Source organism: Pagrus pagrus (assembly GCF_965226575.1).
Source record: "Pagrus pagrus genome assembly, chromosome: 10".
NCBI lineage: Eukaryota > Metazoa > Chordata > Actinopteri > Spariformes > Sparidae > Pagrus > Pagrus pagrus.
Window position 1 is genome coordinate 27,779,191 of NC_140194.1, and position 25,567 is coordinate 27,804,757.

Sequence of the window (25,567 nt, forward strand, 5' to 3'; positions counted from 1 at the left end):
AGGATATTTCAGCAGACAACCAACTGAAATCTCTGTAGAACCCACAGCTGTGGGTTGCTGTTACATGTCTGCTTTTACTTTGAAGTCACATTACTTTCCCTCTGGTATTACTCTGGCTGTCTGCTGTCTGACTTGACAGAACCCACTGAACCTGCTGCCTTGGATGTTCCCACATCAACCCTGAAGCCTGGCTCTGTGCAGTTATCACAATCCCACGATAATTAGCAAACACAGTTTATAATGATGAATAGTATAGCTCATAAGGGTGGCTTCTCTTGTTTTCCTTTTTTTTGGCTTTCCAAGGTCGTTTTTTTGATTCCCTGAGTTTATTTTGTAGAGCCAGTCTGTATTTCCTCACATCATCAATGTGTTTGAGCTTTTGGACTTGTAAAAACAAAAAACTTCAATTCAAAAGTAATCTTTAACCCATTAAGAAATATTTAGTAAAAGTACACCACATCCTTCAAAATGGATTTATTTAAAAAGCAACATTTAACAAAATAATATAAGAGTGCAGGCATTACTCTGCCAACAACAAAACTAAGTGTGTATCAGTGTGAGACTGACTCCCTTTCAGACACTGACCTTGCATTGGATGGTTTAGCTCACACAGCTTATTTTATAATCACTGCTGACCATGAAATTATTTCAAGAATACATGTCCAAATAAATGAAAATCAATTTCATAGCATGTGTCATTTTGTACAAGGGGGTCAAATAACATTAACAATGAGGAATGATTTCTAATAATGAAACATTTAACATAACAGTTTTTATAACCGCTAGCCCAAAAGAGTCTTATTAGTTCGAACTTCCCATAGTTCAAGAATCACTGATTGGCCTTTGATAACAGAGACACAGAGATCCAAGGCCAGTACCCAGGGAGGATAGATGTAATTCCATTCCATTCCAAAGCTGTAATGCAGGTCCTGCTGTGTTAGGGGGTGGCCCTCAGTTGATGGTGAGCACGTCGCTCTGGATCTCGTGGCTCAGCTGAGTCTGCAGGTCACTCAGCTTCTTCTTGAGGACAGCCAACGCGGACATGACAATGGTCTCCGGTCGCAGAGAGCCGCACGACTCAACATTATAATAGAACCTGTGCAGGAAAAATGTTACAGATGAGCTGTTGGACTTCTGAAACTGGCACTCTGCTTCAATTAAGTAGATTATACACCAAACTCAGAGCAGAAAAATATCTGTTTTACAAAAAAAGACATTATCACATTGCAGTACCATCTTAAACCCCCTGATTCTTCTCCCCATGCAGTTTATGATATGGCGTAATGACTATAGATTAACAACAGTTAGATGCATTTACCACTGCCCTTAATAACAGTAGTTATAACAATAATAATAACAATAATAGTAATAATAATAATAATAATAATAATAATTATAATAATGTACCCTCATCGACTGAGGTATGAGAAAGATTCTCTTCTCACCTTTCTGGCTTTCCATTGGGGTCATAGGGAGCTTGAACCTCGTCCTCCTCAATCTCTGAGTATTCACTCTTTGGCCTGAGAACCAGAGAACATTATGACAACTCATCATCCAGTCAGTGTTCATTTAACATTCATCCTTTCTGATGAGCCATACTAATATGGATACGTACCACTCCTCAGGGCGTGGGTAGACCGTGTGCCTCAGTGCATTGTCTGGGTCGTACTCGAAGGACACCCCCGCTGTCGGGTTCCACTTGGCATGCTCCTTTCCAAAGCCTTTCTTGGCGTACGCCCTGAGCCGCAGTTCCTGACCTTTGCGAAGCTTCACCAGCAAAATGTCTGTGTTGTGTCAGTAAATGACCGAGGATGAAGTGGAGAGAGTAAGGAAAATGTAAATGTTTAAAATGTGGGACAAAATGATGGAAAGACAAACCACTGACAAGGAGAAGACAGGGACCAGCCAGTGATGACTCCTGCAGAAAGCTTAAAGCTTACCATCTTGTTCAACGTAGTCATTGGGATCATTGTCTCGACTCCTGGAAGTCACCTGAGAAGCAAAATAAAAAGATAGTCAGCTTTTCCTTCTGCTTCCCCTAATGAACCAGATAAAGGGGGAAAGACTCACCGGAATGACTCTGGGGTTGTTTGACAAAAGGTCACGTGATGTGACATGACGGGTCTGGTCTTCAGTGCATCGAACGTCCAGCGTCAACTCAACAGAACACTCTGGACAAAAATCATCACAGGTACAGTCCTGCAAGAGGATCAGATACACACGTCTTTTTATCTTTTAAGAACAAATCTTGTGAGTATGTAACACTCCAACTTGTATTTTATTTTTGCACCAGCAGTGGTCCATTATTAATGGTGTTGCATTCAAGGGTAACTGGGCTACAACACTGAACAGTGTACTTACCCTAGAATACTGCATTTTGTCCACGATGTCATCACTTGTAAGAGGTATGAGACCTGACGACAGGAGACAATGCTGTTACACCATCCTTTACAGATATCAGACCTCTCTGGGCACACTGCAGCACTATATAACCATAATGTGTTGCATTGAAAGCCGATCATTACACTGGAATACATACCAACTCTGTGTGCAACAAACTCATCATGAAGTACTGATGAATTGGCGTCAATCTGGATCCAGTCAATTGCTGCAAAGAAAGTAATGCAAGTTTAACTTAGTCACTTAGATTTGTGGTGTATTACAAAGTGCTACATAAACTACATCTTCCAATGCCGTTATGTTGCTGATGTAGTCACTCAACTCTCCAACACCATCGCAACGCTCTTCACCTTTATTTATTTTGTCACTGTCATTTTAATATGACACCAAATAACAGTGTAGTTCAGGGCATAAACGGAACACTGTGATACATGTAGTAACAGATGTATGTTTATATTCAATATTGCCTTTTAGACAGAGCTCCCTATAGCAATTTCACTGAAGGGAAAGCACATATGGAAAACAATGGGTCCGTGAGCCAGAAAGCACAATACTAGAGCCCTGGAAGTGGCTCCACCTACATGGAATGCCTCTCATGACAATGTTACTGGTTACACCAATGCTTTCAATGCCAAAGTGTCTGCTGTGAATGAGGTTTATTGCCCATGCTGGCTCACTGGCACAGGTTATAATAAGGGCAATAGAATAAAATTGAGCCAGTTAATATTAATAATAATAATAATAATAATAATAATAATAATAATATGTCCTACAATGACAAGTCACCATGTCTGCTGAGTGAAACATGCCCACGACAAACATTTCAGTTGTGTCTGTCAAAGTCGACTGATGCTGGCCACGTCAAACTGATTATATGGACCAAATTACTGTCTTGAGAAAGTTCAAATGACCCCACAACAAGTCTGCAACACAGGCAAACAAATAGTTACTGTACCTATAGTAGCAACTTCTGACATGAAGACACGCCGAATCGAGTTTGCAACCCTGAAAAGGAGAAAGACGACTACGTTTAGAGGTGAACTAGCATGAATGAAGCACTTCATTTGGAACCAAAAGTTACAACAACATAATAAAAAACAAACTAAACAAAAGTAACAGTGTCCGACAAAGGAGTAGGTGAGATAAAACATATATATCCCTACCCCCTTCACATGTATCTTCTTTTAACTCCTATATTATTTCAACAAATTCTCAAATTTATTTACAACTATTAAACAGACAACTATCCCCAGTTTACTTGCCACCCAATTAAATAAATGAATATCCCAGTTTATTTACAATCCAAATATCCACCCAGTGTTACAACATAAATAGGAACACCCCTAATACAACCTTTCCTTTTCTGCATATCTGCCAAAAATATCTTTAACATTTTTTTGAATGTTGACAAGAAGTTAATTATTTCTTGCTTTACACATGATTATTGCAGTTTTAAATTTGAGCAGATCTCTAAATTTAAATGCATGCGACTTTAAAAACAGTGTGTTCTTAGACTCAGAACTTAGACTCAACTAACCACTACCACTGTTGCTGACTAGGAAACACAATGGCTGAATATGAATCGACCCTATGTCCACCTCTTACGTTAGCAAGGATCAGTTTCGGCACACATACACATTTTGGTTAAGGGGATGCTCAGTTACAAATAGCATCGTTATTGGCGCAGTCATATGGGAACAAACATGAGTTTGGCTCGGTGGAAGAATAATGGCTGCTCTCTGCCTCACACACACACTGTAGTTGAACGCAAACAGAAGTGGATACTCACGCCAGGTCAGTGTTTTCAATGACAAACTTGACATTTTCGTCTGTGAGCTCTGTGATTTTCACGGTCGGTTGATTAGCATACGGCATTATTGGAGTTAAATAAGCCTAAATTTAACGTTGTAAAATCGTCGGCTCACTCCACTACCGCTGCTTCGGCTTGAGGCCTCTCCGGTATTATTTATCAATCGCTGATTGGCCAGGATATGTAATCCAGATCAATGATTGGTCTAAATGAGATATGGGGGCGGGTCTTTATTTCATATCCGGGTCATTGAAGACTGGGACGTCTCTTTCAAAATAAAAGCGCTCATTGTTATTTTTTTTTTGTGTGTGAATTTTCATTGTTGTCGGTATGATTTACATACAAGGTTTAATTTATAGATTATTAAACAATCCAAGTGAAAAAGCATTTATACTTTATTGTCACAGTATCTTTTTCTATAATAAGTCAAATGTTTGTTTAAATAATGGAGCCTATCAACTCCAAAACTACTAATGGAGCTGTCTGCTTGAGTTCAATCTTTACAGTAGATGGCTGATTTAATATTCATCAGATAAGGGGAAAAAAACCCATAAATGTTAAATACACAATAATAATAACAACTTTATTGAAGTCAAACAACAAGTCCTTTGTCCTTTTACACTGAGCAGGAGAGTGACATCTTGGACAGTGAAACAAAACAAGCCACTGGTCCTGCAGGTGAACACAAAGAAAGACTCATGGCCTCTGACAAATAATAACTTTCTCTCGTTGAATAAAAGCCATAATCCAATACTTTCAGTCTCATACAGTTAATCAGAAATGAGAGCAAAAAGAAAATTGATCTCCAGCTCATGACACAAGCCAGACGGTCAGGATCAGTGTGAATGAGAGATGTTTTTGCATCATCGCCTCTGGTTCAATCCTGTGAGGTTCTTCAGCTGTAAAACACAAGGCAAACATCAGCAACACACATTCAAATCTCAGAATCAGAATCTATGAATATGCAAATATTTTTATTTTCCAAAGTTTAATTGCTGGACACAATATGTCTATTATTAAACTGAAATGTTAGTGTATGTGCACTGGAGGCTTCAGGTCTCCACATCAAAGCTGTGTATACTGAATATTGGACCAAGACTGTCTTCCACACTATTTGTGATGTCACAAATAACGCTCGTAGGCCCGTCTCTTAAATCAGACTTTCAGTGAGCACAGATACACTTTGAGGAATGAATGTGAAAACAGACTTCTAGTGTCAAACTGAAATAGAAAAACATAGTTTTGACTGACAGTGGACTTTACCATTGTCATAAGGAGAGGTTTTATATTAACAGCATAGCTGACTGAATGGCTTGTCTATATTTAAAAAGGGAGGGAGGGTAAGAAGGGTGCATATAAATGATGAACATGAGGCAAAAACTTACTGTCACAGCAGCTCCCATGAGCCCCTGCACCACTGCTTCACCAGTCGACTGCACCTACAGAACAAAGTGGAACAAACAAAATATCAAATGCCATTTAAATACAGGTTAACATCAGAATCTGTTTCACTCTCTTCATTTTAAACTCGTTATACTGAACTTGTGAAGTATTTTTTTTAACCTGAGGTCAGTTATGTATTATTATGATAGGTTAGGTAAGAAAACATAGAGGTGAGTATTCCTACATGAGTATCAAAAGGAGTCTTAAAACCACTCCTCCGTGACTGCGCTTCATCTGTTCACCCCTTTGTTCAAGTCTAGCTGTAGAACACTCTACCTGTTTAGCGGTGCCTGCCATGTTGACTACATCCTGAATGCGGTTGTCAAGGAAGTTCCAGGTGTCCTGGAAGTCTGGAGAAGAATCCTGAAGCATTACAAGCTCTGTGGTGTTGTAGATGCCCGTCAGTGCCGCCCGTTTGGTGTACCAGTTCATCTACAAAAGAAAGGCATGATATGGTTTGGTAGATTTTAGGAAGAGGCAAGGCAGTTTAAATTTATACTTAATGTGCCTTACGTTAAAATGTAAACAAGTACAGAAGAATACACTGAATCGTATACAGGAAAGTGCAACAGTATAAAAACAAAATAAAGACAGAGGAGAATTAAAATTTAAACCAAATTATATCATACAGAAGCACAGGGCTGAATGACAAACAAGTAAAGTGTGCACTCAAAGCATCTGTATGCTGTAAGCATGTTCCAAAGTCTTTGTGAGGCACTTCTTTAGACTTTCCTTGTCTGGTACATATCAAATAAAAAAAAACATCTTTGCTTTGACTTGATTCAGGACAGGTGTGCTCTCTCACAGTTGAGTTATCATCACGTATCATTAAAACTATTGCCTATCTTAAATACAAGTTGTAGCACAGTGGCCCCAGTTTACATTTTCATTTTGCCATTTAGTGCTTTCATATTGCTCTGATGAAGGCTTGTTCACTTTGTGAATTGATAAACTCACAGCTGTGACAACACTTGTAGAAAACAACAGTTATTATCCATCCTACTGTAATTCATGCAACTTAATGTATTAACTTCTAAATGCACGGTCAAGAGTTAGTTATGTTCTCCAGTCACTCTTAGTTTTAATTAGCAATATTCATTAATCCACACCATTTTGGTAATCTTTATTATTGAGTAGTGTGTTAAGGGATGCAATAGAAAGAGAGAAAAACAGGGGAAAATTGTGCTGTGTTAAATATATGTGACTCTTTTTATATCACTTTTTCCTTCCTAAAATGAAAAACAGGGGTTATTATTTTGATTAATATATGTTGATAATATAACAATCATTCTCATACTAAAGTGGATGTCACATTGAATGTCTGAGAGGCTGTTCAGAACTGGTTTTACCATCTGTCCTGATCTGATCAGAAGTGGACAGCTTGTCTGCCAGTTCTTGTGGCCAATGTGGTGAAAACAAATGGTTTAACCCCTTGTTAGTTTAAATTCATCACTATTTTTACTCCTGATATAAATTGAGTATGGACTTGATGATGATTAAACTTTACTACAGATATACATTTTTAAAGGGCACCTGCCATTAAATCAGTAATAAGCCCTTTCTATGGACGTGATGTAAGTAGGGTCAGAGTCAGGTGTTGGTGGGGGAGTAACCTGGGAGGTGGCAGGCCTGACACTGTGAGGGTGGTGATGAAAGGGGGACAGGAAGGTATGAGCAGAAGAAGGTGGGGATCGAGGGTGATAAGATCCACTCACGTCTGTGGATCGGTCTCCAGCGTAGTACCAGATGTCGTCCACCAAGGTGGAAAGGTGCTTCAGGCTGTCGGGGATGTTGTGAGGAAGGAGCAGGAGGCTCATTGCCTGAGAACGAACACACACACACACACACACAAGGATCATATATATTTTCTGCTTTTGTCTTGATCTGTCACTAACGAGAAAAAAAATAGATGAAAAGAGACACAGAAGTCTGTTCCTTGTGCTCATCATACACACTATACCTGTGGCCATGTTTCAATGTAGGGGATATGCATCCTCAGTCTGGTCTCTACAGCATCTCTTAGAAAGTCAGCAGTCTTCTTTGGTCTGCAACACAGTTGTCAAATCAAAAAGCTGTTTTCAATTTTCCATTAAAAGGTGATGTGATTTTCCATTTCAACAGTAGAATTAGACTGCAGGTGTGTGTGTGTGTGTGTGTGTACATACTCGGCCTGGCCCAGCTGGACCTGCTTGTGTTGTTCAGCCAGGATCTCTGTCAGCTGTGAGTTGCACTGGGTGATGAATTGGAGGACCAAGTCACCAGCTCCGTTATAGAACATACCAGTGGAAGCAGAGGATAGGCCGAGCGTCTGGTACCAACACAACAATAACACAACACAATAAAATCAGGCTGAGTCAGACTGTACAATATCAATGTCAGTCATATGAGAAGCACGCAGAAAAAAAATCTATGACCTGGTTTGGCCATCAAAGAATCTCAAAAGAAGAGAGAGAATGGCAAACCTTTAGGGTGCACTTAATATACCAATCGTGTGCGCTGACTGTTAGCAGTGTTTGCCCTAAAGCTGCTCTAATTGTCATTTTAACTGTGGCTCACCTCAGCACCGGCCGCAATGGCTTCCATTGACCAGCCGTGCAGTGGGACGAACTCGAGAGCTGCAGTCAGGATTCGAGCCTGAAGCTGCTCCTCTGTCTCATATTCCTCTCCCTGCTCTCCGCCCTGGTCCTGGTAACTTTCCACAGACAAATATAAAGTCATGTTTCAGCATAAAAGAAGCACAGAGAGAGAACATGACACGAGTAAGAAGTGTAATTTGTGAGAAATGGTCAGAAATCGAAGATAGCTCCAAAACTATATGGGGCAGCATAACCACTAACTGCTGGCAACTATACTCTTTGCTGTAGTTATCTTTGGATGTAGCAACTAGCTGCTGTTAGTAAGTAGCTCAGTTAGCCATGGAGCTAAGTGGTCCCATTAGCTGACTTGAGTCTGCCCGCACCACAAACTCAGTTACAGTACAGAGGTGATTTACAGCGGCTCTAATCAGAACTATGACTCCAGGGACGAGAAGATACCGCGGGAGATGAAGCAGCAGAGGAGAATGAGAGTCAGACATCAGCAGCAGGCTAAAAGGGAGTGTAGAGTCGGAATAATTTCACATTTTGCTCTGTGAACTGAGGAGTTATTTGGACCAAACTAGAGATCATGGTGGAAAGACAAACTAAAACTGGTGAGTTTTATTTTGTTTATGTTGTCTGAATGAAGTATGCTTTGTGATGAATCAATGAGACATTAAAGCTTGTCTGAGTTCAGTAAAAGAGACGGTTGTATTTTTCTATTTAGTAAGGAAAATGGGTGTCGCTAAAGTAAGATATTTTCTTTCTTGACATTTTGTAAGTTTATTTATTAGACTAAGTCGCAAACTTGCTGCTTCTACATCTCCCAGCTGATTTCTACTTGAGGTACAAAGCAGTAGAGCAGCAGGAGAGAGGATGGACCGCGGTTAGCTGGTTAGCATGCTAACTTCAGTAGACAATTCTGCAACCCACAGACGTCATTCACATAATGTCAACACTTTGTTGATCATTTTAGGTCACTTTTTGAATGGTTTAGACTCAAATCTGTGCATATCTGTGCATCAGGGGAGACTGAATTTTAATACCCAGAAATCCTGCAAGGTGGTGTCAGTAAGCAAGACAGTGAAAAAGTGCTTGTTCATTTGTTGCAAAAGTAACTAGGAAGTCCCTTCAGTCTTATCAGCCTTCGCATTACATAATCATATGTGACATACAGCACAGGAGGCAGTTGTATATTTCTTTGCACTAATACTAACATGGGTTTTCATTTTGAATCTTTGTACCTACTGGGCACTGCAGGTCATTTCTATGTATTGTGTACTGTTTGCTGTGTGCTTTTGTATTGACCAACCTGGTGTTTGGCCTGGAAGCCTCCTCCTCAGCTGCTCGGCCAGATTTTGAGTCTTCCTGGGAAGCCTCTGCTTTGTCCTGTTCAGCAGGGGGAGCATGGTAGTGCTCATGGTAGGTTGTGGACGATGAGGAGGGAGTTTTGTCAGATTTGGATTCATCCTGAAGCCTCAGTGCTGCACGGTGGAAGCCTCGTCTCAGGCTGCTGCACTGAGGGGTCGTTGCTGTGGGTGCAGCCACCACTGGAAAGAGAAATATATTCATTTGCTTCTCAGGATTTGGTTGGAGGAAAACTAAGGAAACCTAATATTTAAAAAAGGACTCAAGCTCAACAAAACATGGACATCCATGGTAAAAAATATTGGGACTTTGCACTTTGTTTAAAGTAACTTAACAATGATGTCTTTGGTTCGTTTTGGTACACAACAGTGACATAAAACAACAGATTGAGATTCAACCCTTCCCTGTATAAAATGGCTGACTTTTATGTTGCAGTTGTGTAGAAGAGAGAACATCCCAACACTACAAACTGCACACAGGTTTTCGGTCATAAATCTCCTTCAGGCATAACAGACTAAACTATTGTGTAGTATATGTAAAGCTAGTAGAAGGTGCAGATTCTGGTGTGCAAAGTGCTTATTTATACTACTTGATAGTGCCTCAAGTGGAATATAGCACAACATTTCAGTCAGAAGAGTGGTGGAGACTTAAATCCTTTGAAATAATGCAGATACTTAAAATATCACATGTGCATACATATTACAGTGGGATCTCCTGCCTGGCATCCAGTTATTTCTTACGACTCCTCAGGGTGCCAATAATATTGACCTGTCCATTGCATGATTACCATGTGACATAAGACCAGATCTGGTTTTCTGTCAGCGGTTTTGTTCCAACATGTTCTTCAACTTTCAGGATTAAAATATTGAATATACATGCTGCCAACATTTTGTCACAACTGTATGTACGAGATTATTCACTGTTTATATTAGTGGGTTAAGATTTTTTTAGTCAAAGTGTTTATAATCCCTGAACAGTTAAAGATTCCTGCTGCAGTGAAATAAAGAAAGGGATGGTGTATAGGGGATTACACTGTCCGCGTCCTTTATCAAAATCAATCGGTAGCTTCTTCTGATTCAGTGCCAACAACGACACGTGAGCGTTCAAACAAGAAAATCTAAGCTATATATAGCCAATTTAGAAGAAACATAGCTAGCCTACTTGCATAACCAGAGAGGAGACGCCCCCCCACTCGCAGAAACGTGTTTACCATGTAATGCATGTTGAACTGTTGAGGTCTACAACACCGTAGCACCATGTCAACCCACAATTATCGGCCTATTGACTTTACTTTAAAGCTACAGCAAACATAATGTTGCCCTAATGCTGTCCTCCATGGTCACCTTCTGTGATAAGTGACTTTGGCAGGGATAGTTAACGTCAACACAACACTGGCTCGTTTCCACTTCATGCAACAGTTCACATTAAACAAATGATTTCCCAGGTTGTCCATTATTTGCACGACAACCACAACAACACGGCAGTCCTGTCTTACCGCTGCCGAGCCCCCGAAGTGCCCTTCCAGCACGTAGACCTCTCAGCAGCGCCGCCATGTTCAGCTGCACTGGGGGAATTTTTTTTTTTAGACACGTTGACGTCACATTGGTGCGACTGCTGCGAAATACAAACTAATCAAGTTAGCAAGAATGAGGCCAAAAAACCCCCCCACGATGCTGTCTACAAATTAAACTGTTTGGAACTTTCTTTAGATATGAGTACAGGGGAAACAAACAATATTAATAAATGGACTATGATTATTTTATCTGAGTTACTTAATTATACCCCTAAAATATACAACCTGTTGGTTTTTACCGGATACTTTGAATAGCCGAAATGTTACATCACATACACAAGGATCTTATTTTGAAAATTCTGACCGGTAAACAGGTTTCTTACTTTGTGGAAGTTGACAATAGACATCCGCCAAGAGGTGAACGGAGTACACTCGACTGCGCTGTTCTTTCATTTCAATAATTGACCACCAGAAGCGTTTAAGAACAAATATATAAAAACGTGAGTATAATTTTGTTAGTGTTTAGTCGTCTACCGGACTTTCCCGGTCTTAACAACCCGGTGATATAAAGTTACTGAGCACCGGCGTCTTCTGCGTCACAACAGCGTGTATCTACAGCTAGCCTGTGTTATTCCACCTGTGTCAACAAATAAGCTAATCCGTTAACGAGTAGTTATCTATGAAAACTAAAGCTGAAATAAATAATAATTTCGTGACTATATGTTAACATTATCCGAGAAACGTCTCGGTGTAAAATGAATAGACAGAAGCTTCCAGACCAGTCCACTGTTTTCACATGTTAATATTATTTTTTTGCGTTTCTTGCGTTTTCCGCGTTTCTTGCGATAACAAATATAATCTCAAGGTAATTTCTTTTCATGGGACTGACTTCTGTTTTCATGGGAGCGTTTTGAATCGTGGCTAAAACCGGCTGTCGTCATCATGGGTGCTAGAGCAAGAGAGCTTATTCATGTTCTTATAATACATCGGTGGTCGTTGACGTAACCTCAACCGTTCGGTCTGTTATTTCTCTCTGTTGGTCTGACTGGATCATCTCCAGTAATGACACGTGTCTTCACTCTCAGATGATCCACAAACAGACAGAGAGGCTGTATTTGTTTGAGTATAACTTCAGTAAATGTGTACTTTTCTCCAGGAATCCATGGCAGACCTTGGTGTCAAAGCAGGAGACAAGGTGCTGTTGGTTTGGGCTCAGCCTTCAGCACCAGCAGCCCTGAAACAGCATGCAGAGGAACTGGCGGCCATTGTTGGTGAAGACGGCAAAGTATCAGTGGAGAACACGGAGATGTTATTGATGTGTGAGTGACTGATTTTTAAGTTATACTAGGCACTTGCTTTAATAGGCTGAGTCACAAAGTATATCTGCATCTGAGAAGATGTTCTATCGTCTCATTGTGTATAACATAACGTGGTTTATCCTGTCATCATAAATACAATTATGTCAGAAATGAGAAGTGTGTTCAGCAGAGTGCATGAATTGAAAAGTCAGGAGTAAAGTGATCCTCTCTCCTCTCCTCAGCCTCCCACTCAGCGTCCACCTTTGACTGTGTGCTCTCTTGCCTTCTGGCTGATAGCTCCTCCGTCCACAGTTCAGAGACTCTGGCAGAATTAGCCAGAGTGCTCAAACCTGGTGGGAAGCTGGTTCTGGATGAAGCAGTTACAGGTGAGAATGGAAAGATTGTTCTACATTTTGATGAAGGTTCTCAGTCATCCAGGTCATGGTTATCTTAGTGCTATATTGTAGGCATTTGGACGTGTTTCAGTTTCTTGAGGACGTTTCACCTCTCATCCAAGAGGCTTCTCCAGTTCTAACTAACTGGAGGGGAGTTGCAGGCTTTTAAACTTTGTGTGGGAGTCGTTAGAGACACGTGAGCTCTGAGTTTCAGAGTTGATAGGGCGACTTGTGGGTCGTTGACCCAACTGGCCTTCATGTGGGTTGCTAGAGCTAGGTGATCCCAGGAGTGAATGGTTGTTAAGCTGTCTGGGGTGTGAACTCAGTACTGCATTGTAGGGGGGTGATAAGGAATGTCGTAGGCCACCTCCTCTGTTGAAAGGCGGTCGTTCCAGTTTGACATAGATGGATTCTTTTACTCCTCTTTCAAACCATCTGTCTTCTCTGGCCAAGATGTTTACATTGTTGTCCTCAAAGGAATGATTTTTCTCCTTCAGATGTAAGTGGACATAAATATTAATTAATTGCCACATGCATTTTATCTAATTTAATTTTTCCATCTTCAAACTACTCTGCGTCCACATTTCAGATGTTACAAATCTTTAATCGACCACTGAGCCTAACACTGTATGTTTACTTCATACTTGCACTTACCTGTTGGTAAAATGCAGATGAACCTAACTCCCTCTAATAACCATATTCCTACATAAAACCTACTTCTGCACAGGACCACATGTAGTATTTTTATACCTTTATACTTAACCTGCAATGCTCAATTAAGAACAGATGATTTGTTAAAAACTGACACTCTACAGGGCATTATGTTTAATAGTGTAATTAAAATAAATAAACTTTGCATTGCTTATCTATAAATCTTTATATAATGTATCTCACGTGTCAAGTGTCTTTATTCACAAGTAGACTGTGCTGCAGTGATGAGGATGTGGCTCTTATTGTGTCATGAAGTGTGTTTGTGTTCCTTTCTGTGCTCCAGGAGCTGAGACGCAGAGTGTGAGGACTGCTGAGAAGCTGATGTCCGCTCTGAAGTTGTCAGGCTTTATGTCAGTCCATGAGGTGAGTGAGCGTGTTCAGGCACAGAGAGCATAACAACCTTAAACATGCCATTGTGTCTATGACTATGTAGTTAATTTTCTGCAATTACAATTGCTCTATGATATATTGTTCTCTTGAAGGAGGCGTTTCACTTCACAAACCACAATGTTCAGGCTAGAATATGAGTAATGAAGGTGGTTGACCACATACAATAAATCTTGTATGAATATGGGTAAAGACCTGCATCAGTTTAATCCTTTTTGACCCTTTGACACTGTCGCTTCTTCCCATCCAGGTCACTAAAGCAGAACTGAGTCCTGAGGCGTTGAGCTCCCTCAGGACGGCCACTGGTTACCAAGGAAACACTCTGTCTAGAGTCCGCATATCTGCCTCCAAACCCAACTTTGATGTGGGATCATCCAGTCAGATTAAACTCTCATTTGGGAAAAAGACACCCAAGCCAGGTAGGTTATAAATCCAGTTTTTTGTTTTTATTCCTCTGCACCGACAATAGCCTTGGCAATACTTTTTAACTTTTCTGGCCGTCATTTGACTCCATAACTTCACATTTAGTCAGATACTGAACTGGTGCCCCAAATCTTGGGTGTCCACCTTGAAACTGTGCTGACTGTAGAGATCTACTCTGCTGCTGGGTTGAAAATTTGTGTGTGAAGCATCCCCGTCTTAGAATTTGTAACTTCTTTTTCAAAGTGCTCCAAAAGGCTTCATAACATGTATAGCTACTGAGTTGTGTATTTGTATTTATTGATGTAACTCATGAGCTGTTGTCATTTGTTTTGTTTTCAAAGTTGAGGTTAGCTAATATTTGCAAAAATCTTTGTTTTCAGCAGAGAAACCTGCTCTGGATCCCAACACTGTCAAAATGTGGACGCTGTCAGCCAATGACATAGATGATGAAGATGTGGTGAGTTATGGATTTTTGTATCTTTGTGTGTCCCGATGTAGAAGCTCGTTAGAGTTATAACTGATTGCCTGTTAAAAAACGTAGTCTGTAACATAATCCAAGTATCAAGGTATTAAAGTAATGTAATTTAATTACTCTCCATTACTTTTAGATTACCTCAATACCAAACATATGCAAATGAAGACTAGTGAAAAGAAATATCAATAAGATGACTTTTGCTTAATCTTAATGAGTGCCAATTCTGTATTACACACTTGTCTATTCGGTTTCACTCAACACCAGACTGATGTTGTGTGAGATTTGTGAAGTGTTGTCATGTGTGTGCATGGTTACAGACTAGTATATTATTCTTTATTTTAAAATTGTAGTCCAGTTAGTAATGCCATTTTCTTAATGATTGTAATCTAATCTCATCTGTTTTTCCTGTATCTTTCCCAGAATACAGCGAGCTTTTTTGGTATCCTAGTTATGTAATCCTGTTATACATTACTCCCCAAGCCTGCTTACCACCTCACATATTATAGTCATACATTTTAAGAGCCACATGAATATATTCCAGCGTTTTTCCCTTCACTGTGCTTCCAGCATTTACTTAGTCTTGCCCCCTCTGGTCCCCTTCTCTCTAGGATCTGGTGGACTCTGATGCTCTGCTGGATGAAGAGGACTTGAAGAAACCAGACCCAGCTTCTCTTAAAGCACCAGACTGTGGAGTGGGCGCAGGCAAGAAAAAAGCCTGCAAGAACTGGTGAGGTCACCACGCAAACATTTATAAACCATAAAGAGAAATATGTTTAATTGATTGCTGCTGCAACAGAAAAAAGTATTTATTTTACATGTATCTGCACTTTGGAAAGCATTTAAACATTACCTCTCACCATATGTTGTTTGTTGATGTTGTATGTTTGTGTAGCTCATGTGGTCTTGCGGAGGAGTTGGAGCAGGAGACTCAAGGAAAACAAACAAAAAGCACGCCAAAATCTGCCTGTGGAAGCGTGAGTATATTTTGACGGTCAACTTCTACCATGTTTTCTCATATTTTCTCTCTTACCAAAGTAACCTGTTAACGGTGTAAAGAAATAACAGATTTAATTTCTATTTGTGGCAGTGTTACCTGGGCGATGCATTCCGATGTGCCAGCTGTCCGTACACGGGCATGCCAGCGTTCAAACCAGGAGAGAAGATAGTGCTGGACAACAAGACACTGACGGATGCCTGAAACACTAGATTTCACACATCATTCTGCCCATGAATCAAAATATTACATTCCTTGTTTTTGCCGAGCCAGCAGTGCACAATTCTTTCTGCAAAAGCATTGCAGCGTTGAAAGCCATTTTTTCAGTGGCGTCATTGCAGAAGTGATGGGGAATTCTGCCTGTCTGCTCAGTAAGATGGCCTGTGTGTGATGGATTCACTGTTTGAAATTACAGCATACATCATGTTTATGATTTGGTGCACTCACGTATTTACTATGGCAATAGCAAGTCATCTTCGCTTAACAGTTTCTTAGATAGTTTGGCATGACAATAAGCAAAAGTGAGATTTGAATGAAATTTTAAAAAAGTGCACTGTCATTGCAAATTTCCTCCTGCTGTTGTTAATTGTGAAAATGTAGGGATTATAAGAAGTACTAAAAAGCACCAAAATGCCTTTGTTTTCTGTTATTTTCATTTGAAGTTCTATTTACACCTCACTGCTGACATTCAGAGTATAAAGTGAAAACTACCGTACATAATGTTCACCGTCCAATTTAAGCATATGGGGATCCAGAAAACAGCACACAAGCCGTCCAATCCAAGATTATTTCTATGTATATAAAGGTAAACACTTGATATGTTGCTTCTTTGTGTTTCATTAAAATAATATAGCCTTAAGCCACACTTATGCTTGTAGCCATCCCATTTATTTGTGTTCATGTGGCTTATAGTCACTTGATGGTACATTCTCACACAGTTTATATCAGAACATTACTCCCTCACTGTTGGGAAAACAGCACCTCAAAAGACAGCAGTGAACACATCCAGTATCCAACATTAACAGTCAGATTTCAACAGCTCAGCGGTAATGTCACTGCTCTGCTCATCCCTACGATCTGACTTCCTTCGGGGAAATGTGACAAGAAAGATACCAAACACTGGACAACCAATATAAAACTTTATAAAACATTCCTATAACAAGACATTTGGCTTGACTAGGTGAGTGACCCGTTAATTCTCAAAACCTGTTGGTCTCTGGTAAATAATAAATTTGAGTTCATATTTTTGGCTGTGGTGATCCTAACAGGTTACTTAAATACAAACCGTTTTGTATCCTGACTGAACATCCATCAGCCACTCCGTAACATTCACCTGTATTGTGATGGATTTGGTTGTTTGATAATTTGTTTAATTAATCGATAAATACTACACCAGTCATTGAAGTATGGAGAGCCTATTATTATGAATTATTATAATTATTAAGATTATCATTGTTAAGCTTCTGAAATGCAGCAGACAATTTTGATGTTCTACAGTCTATTCTGGTCAGAACAATAAAACCATATTGGCTGAACCACAGACGTTAAATATGAATCCAAAATGTCTGAAATGTGAACAGTGACGCAGGGTAAAAGCATCAAGAGTCAGTTCTTCAGTCACATTCACTGCACGTCACTGAGACTTGATGCTGAAGTCCATCTTAATGTCTCCTGAACCGGGTTCAAAGGTGAAGCTGTAAGACACTGCGGCCCTGCCGTCACCTGAGCTCTCCCACGGCGACCTTAGAAAATACACTCCCTGTTTCCTGTGTCGACTCCACTCACACTCCCCCTGCAAGGAAGGCACAGCAAATCTGTCAGAATCTGCTATCAACTGATGACTACTTTTCATCTGACAATAAACTCTGGAGAAACTTGGCTGTGATACCTGCTCACTGATTGGTCCAATCAGACCTGCACTGACAGTGATGTCATCGGTTAGATGATATTCCATCCACAACGCAACACCATGGCAACGACCAATCCTGAAACAGACATTTATGCAGACACACACATGTTAACAACTCTGCATGGAGAACATGTAGAGGGACAGTACAAACCCTCCTTACACACTGTCCCTCTGTGGAGGCTTATTTGTAAGGCTAGAAAACAATAAACGAAGGAGCTAGCTGCTGCTGTCTCCATCTAATCTCTCACAAAGAAAGAGAATAAGGCTGTTCACATTTCTACACACAATCAACCCGTAGAGGAAGAGATTCCTTCCTGTGTGCACTGAAACAAAGCACAGATCAGACTCTGGGCTTGTTTTTTAGCAAATATTAGTGTCGGCTAAGAAAAGACCTGCAAAGTCTATGTGAACAGATTCAACTCAGTACCACAGAGTGGCCACAAAGGGCAATCATTTAGCCACAAGCTATCCAATCTGACCATGCTACATTATCTACTCTTAAAATTATGTGTATCCTAAAAATACACTGTTTTTTTCTTTCAATTTGTTAATATGGTTCTTTTCTCATAGTCAAAATTCAGTACCTTAAGAGAGGCAGTGATCCCTGGCTGCTGATTGGCTCCTGAGGGACACTCTGTGTGAAGTCAAAGGTCATGACAGCTTTGGACTGGGTCAGAGCTCGGCATGGGTACTCCCAGAGGGGGTGGGGCTCCGCCTCACGAGACTCACGGAAATCCAGAGATTGCTGAAGGGACAGATGTAGTGAGAATAATAATTACACATCATTTTGGAAACACAGGGAAACAAATAAGACTTAAATACATAAACAGTGAGTGTAGCTGTCCATCTTCAGTTGAATTTCTTGTATGGCTTCTGGTTTCTGATGAGGACAATTCTTGTCCATTATGGAAATATCATCCAGTCAGCTGGAGACTACTCTGGATGGCTAAAAGAAATTAAAGACACATTAAGATTTTACCTGGACCATTTCATCCATGGGTGTAACATCAAAGCCCTCACAGGTTCCACACGGTGCTCGTATCCTCCACAAATCCTAATAAACACAAGAAAAGCCTTCAATAATAAAAACTATAACTAATAATAACTATATTCCATTATACTATTTTAAATGTAAATCTAGCCATGAACTTTGCATTCAAGCTGCTGTAAGTGTTAAACAGCTCTATATTCCAACAGTAATCACTGTTATAGAGTGTTTGGTCAGTAACCCATGTCTATCCTCTCCCTGCTCATGCAGTAAAAGAGAAAAGACATTTTCTGGTATCCCTGCCCACTTTATCCAATCAGGGAAACTCCATAAGACACTGTCCAGTCTGCTCATAAACATGCAGAGGGCAGGATCCTGCTGTACTGCTGTACTCATGTAGAGAGGAGGGCGGGATTGCTAACTGCACAACGGACAGGAAGTTTGCTAGAACGACGACAACGCTTTCAGCAGCTTTAAAAAATCATATCGTCATCCAATCTCCTAAAAAGTCAAGTGGACCCTGAATGAGGATTGCTGATGAAGAAGATAGCAAAACACTGTATATATCAGACCAACACAAAATGGAAACTAAATCTTTCTGAAATACAACAAAGAACAACAAATAAAACACATTTATATGGAAGAAATGTTCCCATCCGTCTAACCTGGAACTCTACGGCCATTACATGAAGTGTGGCAGAAGAGGGCAGGATGGTGGCATTCGGCCGGAGAAGGCCCGCCAGGGCAGTCCGACAGTACCAGAAGAACAGGGAGTGCCAGGGCAGGAGGCTGGTGCTGAAGTACGGTTCACCCATCAGGACTGAGATCTGGAAGAAAGATGCTTTACATTCTCCACTGACATCCACATATCTGACCTTTAGTTAGATTACCAAACAGCACTAATTACATTTTGGAGGGATTTTTGCCTTCAAATATCAGAAGGGTTGAATTCAAACACATTTTAAAAGTAGAACAGGCTGTAAACACAACACTGACTTATAGTAGCGGCAAACATGGTAGCTACTACACATCCAGCAGAAAGGAGCTAAATCAATACTTATTTGATTTAACTATCAAAGTCCTTAATTCATTTTCCTTTTTCTACCAACTCACGCCGTTTGGTGCTAGACAGTAAGTATGCAGTTGGTTTGTCAGATCTCTTTAACTAAAAACAGCTGCCTGCTGCTGCTGCAGGAAAAAATGTGGATTATAGGAGTGAACCAAAACAGTCAAGTCCTGGGCCTTAAAACTATTTAAATGAGCTAAAACATGCTGAAACACTCTAAAGAGCAGAGATGATGGGTGACAGCTTTTTCCTTTTTATATTTTCTAAAAGGATTTTATCATTTAGTGTTTGATTCAATTCAATGATGTATCAATCATGGATGTGTTAACTGTTTAAAGTAAGTGTTGATTGATTGTTACAGCCTTTGACTTTAATATAAAACATGTGTGTTTCACACTGTGAATCAGCTCCAGCTCACCGCCTCAGTGTGGAGGCCATGGAATTTCCAACTTTTCAACAAAAACACTGGCAGACAGCAATAGTCTTGTTCCAAGTACCTGTTCTGCTCCTAGATCATTACTGGTCAGCTGTTCAGGCCTCATCTCCAGCAGCTGTACACCTCCTTTCATTGAGTTGGCTTCCAACACCTGCAGAAAAAATGTGCAGCATCAGCACCTGCTTGACTGCCTCTGGAGTTCTGTGTTTTTGTGTTTATATACCCATAAAATTTAAAAGATCATCTGATGGTTCTCAGAGACGAGGTAGGACAATAAAAAAGTTCTCATTCACCTGCTCAATAACCTGTTTTGACATTCTGGAATTTTCCACACTGAAGACCTAAGCAGAGGCCAAGAAAATAAAAAGACAAGTGAATAACACAGACTGATTTTATTTGGTTTGTCAAAGGAGAGAATGTGTCACAGTACCTTTTTGGCTCCAAGCATGTGAGCAAACACAGGAAGCAGACTTCCATCACTGATGCCAAGACACACACTGTCCTCCCTCAGAACCTGGAGTTAACACAGCAGGTGATCAGAGAACAATCATATCATTAACACACTGACAGGTCCGACTCTGGTCTGCCATTACTTACACTGCGCAGTGCGCTGACGTAGCTCTCTGTACGCCGTCGGTCGTTGAGTTCACCAAAGCGTGGCCGAGTCCAAACGAGGTGAGCCTGGCAGGTACAACATGGCCGAGAGGGAGGAACAAAAGTCTGCGGGTCCTGTAGGCTGAGGACATTAACATGCAGACAGTTTAGAGCAATTAGATCTTGTGATGTCGAAATCAGTCATGACTTCTCATATTGCAGACATCTACAAAGACAGCTTTAGTTTAAAGTGTTGAGTAGAAGATGTGTGATTTGCTCAGGAATGAAATGAGGCAAACATGTACTTCCCATCAGTCCAAATACACTTAAAGAACAGCAAAATGTAAGAGTGCTGTTCTTTCTGTCAGTAACATGCGTATGTTTGGATGTAGTGAGCCACTGCAGAGGCTACTAGAATAGCATAATGCCTGGAACAGACAACACAATATTTTTCTGTCTTGAGGTGGTCACTATGATAGATTGGGTGATGAGTCATACATTCCTGCCATGATTTGGCACAGGGACATAGCAGACCACATGTTGGACCTTACAGTACTAATTTTTATTCCTGATGCCCCACCTCTGTCAGATCATGCCATCACATAGTCTGATCCCCCAGTTACACTGCTACATAAGTCTGAGTTATCTGTTAAAAGATTCAAAATAAACTGACTTTGGTGTTAAGATTGTAAGCTATTTAATAATTGCAGAAATTCAAAGGATGGCTATATTAAAGCTACTACAAGGAACTTTTTGTTTGGGTTGATTCTGGTGGCCCCCTGTGGACATAAGTGAATCAAAGTAAACTCTGCTTTAGTGCCGTATCACCAGATAACAGAGCAGCTTTTTTCCTTAGTTTGAGACTCCTCAATTCATTCTCAGCACTCCACCATTAAAAAAAATGCTTTAATTTTGAATTATCCAACTCCAATAAGTCAGAATCTGACCTGATGAGAGGCAAAAAATAACATCTATTCTATTTAGAAATAGCCAAGCCTCGTTTGTTTATGTAGGTCATAAAGAGGCATCATTATTAAATTAATACTGTTTCATAGCTAGTTAAAAGTTCATTGTAATACTTTTAAGCAGTCACAGAGAGCCAGCCATTATGTGTATTCATCATTATTTTAGGATTTTGTTTTACACAATGGTTATTGTCTGGCCCAACGATTAAAACAATTCAATGACAGGGGGACAAACTCCATCTGCCAAGGAAGAATATGTGATACCACTAAAAGCTCAACTACAGCAACTAAATGGAGTCAAACTGTGCCACACTGATGTGCATTCCCATTACCAGTTTAAGCAGTCAGAGTTGTGCCGAGCTGCACCTGTCGTACTGTGTTCCTGTTTATGTTCAGTGCTGCAGGAGACACAGGTCTTGACAGCATTTCTACAGTTAGGCAGAAAATGTACAGTATTCTGTGTGTGAGTTGTTACCTGTCAGACTGCAGACTGTACCACAGACTGTAGTCATCATGGCAGACAGTCAGACTCAGCTCCTCTCCTTCTGTCACCCTCGTCTCCGCCGACAGGAAGTACACACTTTGCATCCAGTGGTCCCGCCACTGAAACACACCACAGTGATGAGCAGGAGCTGATGGGAGCCTAACTGATGTCAGAATATTGTGTCCTGTAACTCACCGGAGCCATCTTTGACTGTGGGTATGTCCAGCTGGGAGCCATGGTGCACACAATGCTTCCACTGGGATCCATGTCGATGTCCCACCAGGACAGGACCACCTGGGCCCGACCAGCTGACTGAGCCACAAACTTGGAGGAGTGGGACTTGAACATACTGCTTACTGGCTTACTGAAATCCACACTGAGAGGGAAGGAGTGCAGAGGGAGGACAGCAAGGTGTGAAAAACTGACGCTGAGAAAAAACAATAAGTAGGAAGAGATGTCTCACTTTGATACCTGAACATGGTGCAGAGAGGACCCAGCGGGGTGAAGCTGTGCGGAGACACCTGGCTCAGCTGGATGTCACACACTGAATGAGCTCCAGCACAGCGGCCCACGTCAGGTGGTGGGAGCAGACGAGCCCCTTCCACATCCATCGGCTGCAGCTGAGCCCAGCTCCACAATAGCTCCGACTCCACCAGCTGGGCGTAGATGGTGGCCCGGTGAGGAACCGCTTCACAGCCCTTCTACAGGGTGGAGGGACACAAGGAGACAGAGCTGAACCCCAACTGGGATTGCACACTTTACCCAAACTGTCTGTATTTTAATTCAGTGTTCCCACAACTTCTTAAACATCTACTTCACAGACTTTTCAAGGACTTTTCAGGCACCTTTCCCTTGAACTTGGACCCAACACAGCATAGTTTGAGACATGGATCAAGGTTAATTACTGCTACAACACTGAGATTGTTTTTTTTATAAGAACAAACAGGCTTTACAGAAGCTCATAGTTCCTGACTGGTGAAAAACATACAGATTAATGTCACTTCATGCATCATGCGAACACATTCACATATATAAATAAATACATGTAGGCACACACACACACACACACACACACACACACACACCTGGACCAGATTTTGGTGAGCATGTTCATAGCTGGGCAGGGCTCCTTCGCCGATCAGCTCAGTATCAAACAGTTCTGTGATCAGCACATTGGCCTTCATCTGCATATCTCCCTCTGTAGTGAATCACAAACACGTCACATATCTCATCAACACAAGCACACCAACTACAAACATCATGCTCTAGTCTGAGGACCTCTTTAAGGACATAAATTCACAGTGAATCCCATTTTTTAGTTGTAGAAGATCGCAAAATGCCTGCAACTTTCGCCAATCAATTGACAGAAACAAATTGACACCAATATTCCAGTAGTGCAGCTGTGTTGTGTTGTGTTGTGTTGTGTTTGTGTGATGCTCTCTGACCTGGCCCTACGGTGACATCTGTGGAGTGTTTGTTAATAATCTTAATCTTTTCAGAGAAGCCGTTCTTCTTCACAATGCACTGAGCTGCCTCAGCCATCGGCTTAAAAACCTGCAGACACAAAGGGAACAGAGATAATTGTTTAAAACTCTGATACAGTAAATGTGGCTGTCAAAGACAGAAATGTAATGGAGGATACTTTACAGATTAACAATACACTTTATTGTCCAAAATAATATCAGTGGCATCACTGGCATGGCAAACTTCACTGGATATTTCATAATTATAATTTATCGTTTTTTTTGCATTATAATCTTCAAAAAAATATTTTTCACATCAGTACATATGAACAAACATATACCACGATACGATCTACACCCCATGACATCACCGCTGGGTGTGGTTACAGGTGCAACAGACAGACATGAATCAGGTCTGAAACTTTCAGCCAGAGAGTTCAATAAATCACTTCTTTCCAGCCTGCTGTTAAGTTACTCCTTAGTTTGTTTCTTTTTCTAGCAGATACTACACTGATAATATGTGGACATATTGCCCCCAGTGTACAGTCCTCATCCAGTAAATAGAGGAAGAGCATCTCTACCTCCACAGCATAGCAGAAGTCAGCTCCAGCAGTGACGGCCATCATAGACAGGAGGCCTGTTCCTGTCCCGATGTCCAGGACGATGACCTTCTCACCTCGAGCCTTTACTCTGGCTACAGCTGCCCGGATGCCCTGGTAGTACTTCTCATTCTGGAGGCAGAGAGTACATGAGCTGTGTCAGTGCTGGAGAAGAGCAACATACTCTGATCTAATGAAATCATTCTGGTGCCCATCAGTGTTGTTGTCTCCTTTGGATTTCAGTGGACTATCAGGAAATCAGCAGCGCACCCAGCTCTGCTATATCCAGAGGGCTTCCCACCATGCAACAGTTACACAAAGATAATAACTGAAGTATCTCATCAGAAACAAGCTCTGAAATCACTATCAGACTGTTTATGAAGGCTGAACACTCACCCTGTCATGGTCATGCAGCATATCTGCATAACAGGACCTGAAAGACAGACATGCCACACTGATCAACAGGACAACAGGTTCAGTCGCACACACACACACACACACACACACACACACACACACACTACAATAACATTCATGAATGTATGACAGCATACAACGTTCTTGCAATAACTTGAATTGAAAAAATGTCAAAATAAAGTTTGCTCGCTTGTTGCCAAACACAAACACTCAACAACTGAAGACTTTTAATGATTTTTAAGCTCCACTCTTCGCTTCAGCAAACAGAAAGCCAAGTCTTTAATCGTCTAGGGAAACTCCTCTTGTCATGTTTTCAGTCATAACGAATGTCGCTTCACAAATCGCCACCGACAACAAGTGTGCAGCTTCTCCCCATGCTGTGATGCTAAGCTCGCAGCTACCTGGCTATCTCCTGGTGGTAGTCGTACTCCTCGCTCTCCTCCACCCAGTCTAACGCTCCCGTCGTCGGGTTGGCTCTCCCACAGAAGGTCTTCATCTCCGCCACAGCTGTTACAACACTCCGCTAAGATGTGCGGCTATATATAAGCTGTTTTTAAAGGAGTATTCAACATAAATCTCACAGTAAAATGTGTTAGTGCGCCAGCGTTGCCTCTACGGAGGCGGCCATCTTTCTCATGACGTCACACGCTCCTTGGGTCACATGACTAGCTTTTTAAATCTGTGGCATTTTCTGCCTGAACACTCTTATTCACTGTTTTCAATATAATTTCACAAAACGTAAATACATGCGCTTCGATTTTATGTTCAATTTAAACTATGAAAAGTTGAACATAATCTCTAATTGGCAGGATTCTGTAAATATTTCCATTACATTAATAATGGAAAATGTTAA

General features: G+C 40.9%; 4 protein-coding genes across 4 annotated transcripts; 1 reads left to right on the forward strand and 3 right to left on the reverse strand.

Annotated features, from left to right (window-relative positions):
* Positions 1-459: 459 nt before the first annotated feature.
* polr2c (RNA polymerase II subunit C) lies at positions 460-4,362 on the reverse strand. The gene is made up of 9 exons (XM_084363315.1): positions 4,190-4,362; positions 3,356-3,405; positions 2,540-2,608; positions 2,362-2,414; positions 2,071-2,199; positions 1,941-1,992; positions 1,616-1,784; positions 1,446-1,520; positions 460-1,096 (listed from the first exon to the last, which is right to left on the reverse strand). Exons 1-9 carry the CDS (start codon positions 4,273-4,275, stop codon positions 952-954), a joined length of 828 nt encoding a protein of 275 aa, XP_084219441.1. The 5' UTR covers positions 4,276-4,362; the 3' UTR covers positions 460-951.
* Positions 4,363-4,767: 405 nt separating this feature from the next.
* On the reverse strand, positions 4,768-11,185 carry coq9 (coenzyme Q9 homolog). Its single transcript, XM_084363274.1, has 9 exons — positions 11,093-11,185; positions 9,542-9,779; positions 8,210-8,345; positions 7,819-7,961; positions 7,614-7,698; positions 7,369-7,473; positions 5,930-6,085; positions 5,596-5,649; positions 4,768-5,109 (listed from the first exon to the last, which is right to left on the reverse strand). The coding sequence occupies exons 1-9, from the start codon at positions 11,148-11,150 to the stop codon at positions 5,074-5,076; spliced, it is 1,011 nt and encodes a 336-aa protein (XP_084219400.1). The 5' UTR covers positions 11,151-11,185; the 3' UTR covers positions 4,768-5,073.
* Positions 11,186-11,510: 325 nt separating this feature from the next.
* On the forward strand, positions 11,511-16,427 carry ciapin1 (cytokine induced apoptosis inhibitor 1). The gene is made up of 9 exons (XM_084365338.1): positions 11,511-11,610; positions 12,267-12,429; positions 12,651-12,794; positions 13,798-13,877; positions 14,152-14,320; positions 14,705-14,781; positions 15,408-15,526; positions 15,692-15,773; positions 15,887-16,427. Exons 2-9 carry the CDS (start codon positions 12,273-12,275, stop codon positions 15,995-15,997), a joined length of 939 nt encoding a protein of 312 aa, XP_084221464.1. The 5' UTR covers positions 11,511-11,610; positions 12,267-12,272; the 3' UTR covers positions 15,998-16,427.
* Positions 16,428-16,917: 490 nt separating this feature from the next.
* On the reverse strand, positions 16,918-25,334 carry prmt7 (protein arginine methyltransferase 7). Its single transcript, XM_084365337.1, has 17 exons — positions 25,116-25,334; positions 24,694-24,730; positions 24,280-24,429; positions 23,681-23,789; positions 23,321-23,433; positions 22,707-22,936; positions 22,431-22,611; positions 22,227-22,354; positions 20,790-20,928; positions 20,623-20,706; positions 20,486-20,533; positions 20,254-20,343; positions 19,356-19,517; positions 18,682-18,756; positions 18,287-18,447; positions 17,682-17,778; positions 16,918-17,585 (listed from the first exon to the last, which is right to left on the reverse strand). The coding sequence occupies exons 1-17, from the start codon at positions 25,208-25,210 to the stop codon at positions 17,427-17,429; spliced, it is 2,058 nt and encodes a 685-aa protein (XP_084221463.1). The 5' UTR covers positions 25,211-25,334; the 3' UTR covers positions 16,918-17,426.
* Positions 25,335-25,567: the final 233 nt, after the last annotated feature.

What these genes read in the sequence shown, in the direction of transcription:
- polr2c (XM_084363315.1), bottom strand. Translation starts at nt 4,275, where the DNA reads ATGCCGTATGCTAATCAACCGACCGTGAAAATCACAGAGCTCACAGAC. An exon ending in GTTTGTTGCACACAGAGTTG is followed by an intron (nt 2,415 to 2,539) that starts GTATGTATTCCA and finishes TCCTGTCGTCAG; the next exon opens with GTCTCATACCTCTTACAAGT. An exon ending in TACCCACGCCCTGAGGAGTG is followed by an intron (nt 1,521 to 1,615) that starts GTACGTATCCAT and finishes TCTGGTTCTCAG; the next exon opens with GCCAAAGAGTGAATACTCAG.
- coq9 (XM_084363274.1), bottom strand. Translation starts at nt 11,150, where the DNA reads ATGGCGGCGCTGCTGAGAGGTCTACGTGCTGGAAGGGCACTTCGGGGG. An exon ending in CTGGAGACCGATCCACAGAC is followed by an intron (nt 6,086 to 7,368) that starts GTGAGTGGATCT and finishes TTTCTTTTGTAG; the next exon opens with ATGAACTGGTACACCAAACG. An exon ending in TGGCAGGCACCGCTAAACAG is followed by an intron (nt 5,650 to 5,929) that starts GTAGAGTGTTCT and finishes TTTGTTCTGTAG; the next exon opens with GTGCAGTCGACTGGTGAAGC.
- ciapin1 (XM_084365338.1), top strand. Translation starts at nt 12,273, where the DNA reads ATGGCAGACCTTGGTGTCAAAGCAGGAGACAAGGTGCTGTTGGTTTGG. An exon ending in TCTGGATGAAGCAGTTACAG is followed by an intron (nt 12,795 to 13,797) that starts GTGAGAATGGAA and finishes TCTGTGCTCCAG; the next exon opens with GAGCTGAGACGCAGAGTGTG. An exon ending in ACATAGATGATGAAGATGTG is followed by an intron (nt 14,782 to 15,407) that starts GTGAGTTATGGA and finishes CCTTCTCTCTAG; the next exon opens with GATCTGGTGGACTCTGATGC.
- prmt7 (XM_084365337.1), bottom strand. Translation starts at nt 25,210, where the DNA reads ATGAAGACCTTCTGTGGGAGAGCCAACCCGACGACGGGAGCGTTAGAC. An exon ending in ACTTCTGCTATGCTGTGGAG is followed by an intron (nt 23,790 to 24,279) that starts GTAGAGATGCTC and finishes TTGTGTCTGCAG; the next exon opens with GTTTTTAAGCCGATGGCTGA. An exon ending in CTCACCAAAATCTGGTCCAG is followed by an intron (nt 22,937 to 23,320) that starts GTGTGTGTGTGT and finishes TCCACCCTGTAG; the next exon opens with AAGGGCTGTGAAGCGGTTCC.